The sequence below is a fragment of the Pholis gunnellus genome (assembly GCF_910591455.1).
Source record: "Pholis gunnellus genome assembly, chromosome: 24".
Lineage (NCBI taxonomy): Eukaryota > Metazoa > Chordata > Actinopteri > Perciformes > Pholidae > Pholis > Pholis gunnellus.
The window spans coordinates 515,001-520,000 of NC_136551.1; the positions used below are offsets into that span (position 1 = coordinate 515,001).

Consider the following 5,000-nt stretch of genomic DNA (forward strand, 5'->3'; position numbering starts at 1 on the left):
CTTGCCGTAGAACCCGCCGCTCCGCTGCAGTTCCCCCGTCGGACCACCAGGGGGCCGTCAGTACGTGACGAAGTTGGCGGGGAAGATCCCGACGCGTCCGTCGGCCAGTCGGCCCTCCCACCAGTCGTACTCCGAGTCGGTCTTGGTGACGACGGTGATGCGGTCGCCGGGGGCGAAGCTCAGGTCGCCGGGCTGCTGCCCGGTGAACGGGTGCGTCGCCGTGACGACAAGCTGCCCGCTGGCCCCGCCCACTGACGATCCTCCACCTGGGAGGGGAAACAATAACATATAAATATATAGTTCTAATTAATAACACTTTATTTAAAAGGAATAGTTTAATATTTAAGAACTTGTTGACTTTGTGGTAGCGAGTCTCCAGTTATCAGCTAATCATGTTCTAGCTTCATTGGTTTGACTATAAGATAGCAGAAAATAGAAATGCCCGTTTCTTTATATATATATATATATATATATATATATATATATATATATATATATATATATCTCATTAAATTAGAATTTTGGGCATTTGAGTAATAAAAAAACAAACGTCAGATCATTAATTGTTGGTTGCAGCTCGAACAGATTAGCATTTTTGTACTTTTATTAATATTGTTTTATTTAACAGCAGTTTGAAGCTGTGACCACTAGAGGGAGCTGCAGACACACACGTAACACACACACACACACACACACACACACACACACACACACACACACACACACACACACACACACACACACACACACACACACACACACACACACACACACACACACACACACACACACACACACACACGTCGCTGTGTTTATATTAACGGATTCATCAAGGTAGCAAGTTAATAAAAGACCTGAATGAAAACACTAATCGATCATCTGTCAAAGGAGGCAAAAGAGGAACGGAGGAGGTAGTGAAGGAAAGAAGGAGAAAGTGGAGGAAATGAAGAGGCGTAGAAGGAAAGAAGTACGTAAGGAAGGGAAAGGAGGTGGTAATGAAGGAAGGGAGGTGGTAGTAAAGGAAGGTATGTGGTAGTTAAGGAAAGGAGGTGGCAGAAAGGTTAGAAGGAGGCATAAAAGGACACGAGGAGGTGAACATTTTCAGAGTGAAGGAAGTTAAACTCACCTGAAGTCTCAGATTTATAGATGGAGATGCTCGGATAGAGGATGTTTTTACCCGTGTTGGTTGGCGGTTGCTGGTAACCGGTTGGCGGTTGCTGGTAACCGGTTGGCGGTTGCTGGTAACCGGTTGGCGGTTGCTGGTAACCGGTTGGCGGTTGCTGGTAACCGGTTGGCGGTTGCTGGTAACCGGTTGGCGGTTGCTGGTAACTGGTTGGCGGTTGCTGGTAGCCGGATGGCGGTTGCTGGTAACTGGTTGGCGGTTGCTGGTAACTGGTTGGCGGTTGCTTGTAACTGGTTGGTGGTCTCTGCGACGGAGCTGGAGGTCTGGATGGAGTAACAGACGACTAGAGAGAGAGAGAGAGAAAAATGTACATTTTCTTCATAACTGCTGATAGATTGTACTTTGAATTCTCTATAATCGTCCCAATAAAATCTATATTTCCACAAAAGAAAGAGCCTGAATTTGATGCAGCCACCTTAGCCCGTTCCATCCCTCAAGTGTGAACTCGTAGATAATCTTTTGGTTGAAGCCGCAGATGATATTTACCTTTGGACGCATATTCTTGCTGGTCCAGTCGGTGGTGTAGGCCTCGGTGTAGGCCTCTAGGACGTGGTAGAGGTCGTAGCATTCCGACGGTGGCTCCACATCGCCGTTTAAAATGGCCGACGCACGGATGTCTCTCAAGTAGAACCTACAAGGCCACACATGCACTCACATATTCTATACCTACATTCACGTGAACAACGCTTCAAGTGAAGGTGGCAGTTGGTTGCCGTTCATACTTGCGGTTGGTTTCTTTGCGTTCGATGAGGCCGGATCCCTCCAGAGAAATACCAGCAAACAACCCTCTGGATCTGCAGTAGGTAAAGACCGCCGTCGGGCTGCGGATAGCCACGTCAGCCTCCACGTTCCTGAACAAGAGAAAAATAAAGAGGATGCCCTCGACTAGTGGAACAACTTTTGACGTTCTGAGGTGTTCCACAAGGCGGGATCCTGGGTCCTCTTTTCTTCGGTTGGTTTGTTTGTCAGCGCGATAACAGAAAACCTTCTGGCCTGATTTGAAACAAGGTACTGTGTGTTTTAAGATAAATGTACGTCGACTCATGAACTCGTAAAACTTGTTTTTGGAGGAAATCACAGGTGGTTTTGGAAGCAAAGAAGAAGGACAGAGGAGTACAGGTAGTACAGGTAGTACAGGTAGTACAGGTAGTACAGGTAGTACAGGTAGTACCTGCCCATGGGTCCCACGGCGACGGTGCAGTTCCCGCCCAGCGTCAGGTTCCCGCCCTTTGTGAAGGCCTCCACGGCCCTCCGGTGGTTCAGGATGATCACCAGGTCAGACACCTGAGGGAGAACCATTCACTTATTCATCTCAAAGCTACGCTATGGTGGAAAAGGTATGAATCAGCTGTTATATTGATGCTCTTCTTCTTTCCTTTAATAATAAAAATAGTATAATTCAGATGCCATATGTTTTTATTTACATTTGAAATAGTGTTTGCCCCAAAAAGAAGAAGCATTTCAGGGTTCGCTGGCTCAGATTCTTTCCTTCTCTGGATGAATAAAGTTCAATCTTATAAAATAAAGATTTGTAGGCGAGGACTCACCTCCACTCCGATCTCGAAGCCTCCTCCCAGGCCGGCGATGCCGATGGCAGACGGTGCCGACCAGCCTGAACACAAACAGTTTCTCACATTCTCACAACACATTCTCCTGTAAGACCAATAGAACCTCCTCCTAGACCTAGAGAACCAGAACCTAAACATCCACTAGAACCTCCCCAAAGACCAACACCTTCTCCTGTAAGACCAATAGAACCTCCTCCTAGACCCAGAGAACCAGAACCTAAACATCCACTAGAACCTCCCCAAAGACCAACACCTTCTCCTGTAAGACCAATAGAACCTCCTCCTAGACCCAGAGAACCAGAACCTAAACATCCACTAGAACCTCCCCAAAGACCAACACCTTCTCCTGTAAGACCAATAGAACCTCCTCCTAGACCCAGAGAACCAGAACCTAAACATCCACTAGAACCTCCCCAAAGACCAACACCTTCTCCTGTAAGACCAATAGAACCTCCTCCTAGACCCAGAGAACCAGAACCTAAACATCCACTAGAACCTCCCCAAAGACCAACACATTCTCCTGTAAGACCAATAGAACCTCCTCCTAGACCCAGAGAACCAGAACCTAAACATCCACTAGAACCTCCCCAAAGACCAACACCTTCTCCTGTAAGACCAATAGAACCTCCTCCTAGACCCAGAGAACCAGAACCGACACAAACACCATCATTTTCATAATCTTGATGAAAATAGGACTAGAACTTGGCGGTCAGTCAGTCCGGGTCTCACGTCTGTCGGCCAGTCTGGCGATGACGATGCCGCTGCCTCCTCTGGCGGTGATCATGAAGCCGGCCTTGATGACGGAGATGATGGCCAGACCCTCTGCCTTCGCTATCACATGAGCTGCAACGCACAAAGAACAAAACAACCATCAGCGCGTCTTCATAGTCTTCCTCAGACGGAGCACTAAAGGACGGTTTGTGGTTTCCGTACCGGGGATGAGTTTGTCCGGTCCGTTCCGGTTGGAGATTTCGGTGAAGTCTCTCAGGATCTTGGCGGCTTTCTTGGCCTCTGACTTCAGGTTGGAGGGTATTGGGTTACTCACTGGAAAGCACACACATTACACGGCTTATTAAAACACCAACATTCACAGTGGATTTGACCTTTCCCATTATATGTTAACCTCACATCAAAACAAGACTTCCGTCGCACAAAGAGAGGAGTCACAGAACTCCTCAATGAGCTCATTGTATCCAAATCTGCGGCAAAGACTTCAGAAGCTCTGAATGTGTTTCTTTGTTGGTGGAACAGATCAGACCTGTGTCTCTGGATTGTGAGCTTATTGGTTTAAAGAAGCATATTTATCTGTTGTTTTAGCCGACAACACGAATCCATTCATGTCATTTAGACCTAAAAGTAACAAATCGAGCGAATCGAAAGAACTTCTACGCGTCGGAACTGCAAAATGTAATTCAGCGTCTCAGGAGCTACGCAGCTAATTCAGTGCTAAAACGTGTGCAATGACAACAAAGGCATTGTGTTGTTATGGTGAAGTCCGCTTCCTGCCTGTGTCATGTGTCAGGAATGTGCTGCTGATGCAGACTGCTCCCTGCTGTCTGACTCTGAGAGAACACAGGTTCTAATGGTCTCCATGTGTGTTCTGTTCGTCTAGGAGGAGGTTCTAGTCATCAGTGAGGAGGTTCTAGTGTCTTTAATCATGTTGGTCATGTGATGCTGTGACTCAGTAATTAGCAGCTGATGATGTCATTGAAAGGTGAAACAGGTCTGTACACAAGACGTCATTAAAACCAGTTTAATTAGAAGTCAATTATTTAAATAACTACAACTTTAAAGCCTGTTAGAGCTGATGTAAAGACCACAAGAACCTCCTTAAAGACCACTAGAACCTCTCCAGAGAATCTCCTCATAGACTTGTAGAACCTAAAACACCAGAACCCTCAAAGCCGCCCCATCTGGAACCATCACATCACCTGACGTTTGTCACCACCACGCTTTTTAATAAATCTCCATTGAGTTATTATTACAGACTAAAAAACACACGTAGAACCTGCAGATCCTGTGGAACCAGAACACTGAGGGGGGAACGGTAGACACAGAGACAGGTAGACACAGACACAGAGACAGGTAGACACAGAGACAGAGACAGAGACAGAGACAGAGACAGGTAGACAGGTAGACAGACAGAGACAGGTAGACAGGTAGACAGACAGACAGCTTACAGAACTCTTAACAGACGAATCTTTGAGTTTTAATAAACTTACTTTTCTTTCTTTTCCTCCTTTTTCTTC

At 46.5% G+C, this 5,000-nt stretch overlaps 1 protein-coding gene across 1 annotated transcript in view; it reads right to left on the minus strand.

Annotated features, from left to right (window-relative positions):
* Positions 1-5,000, minus strand: part of LOC306715549 (SH3 domain-containing YSC84-like protein 1) — a 5,801-nt gene that overhangs the window by 712 nt on the left and 89 nt on the right. Inside the window, exons 1-9 of the mRNA XM_079185946.1 lie at positions 4,974-5,000; positions 3,685-3,795; positions 3,481-3,594; positions 2,731-2,795; positions 2,355-2,467; positions 1,906-2,034; positions 1,670-1,814; positions 1,127-1,466; positions 1-266 (exon numbers count right to left, since the gene is read on the minus strand). The exon at positions 1-266 is cut by the window's left edge and continues 712 nt beyond it; the exon at positions 4,974-5,000 is cut by the window's right edge and continues 89 nt beyond it. Of these exons, the coding sequence (XP_079042072.1) occupies positions 58-266; positions 1,127-1,466; positions 1,670-1,814; positions 1,906-2,034; positions 2,355-2,467; positions 2,731-2,795; positions 3,481-3,594; positions 3,685-3,795; position 4,974 (1,227 nt within the window). The 5' untranslated portion in view covers positions 4,975-5,000 and the 3' untranslated portion in view covers positions 1-57. The remainder of the gene's footprint in view (positions 267-1,126; positions 1,467-1,669; positions 1,815-1,905; positions 2,035-2,354; positions 2,468-2,730; positions 2,796-3,480; positions 3,595-3,684; positions 3,796-4,973) is intronic.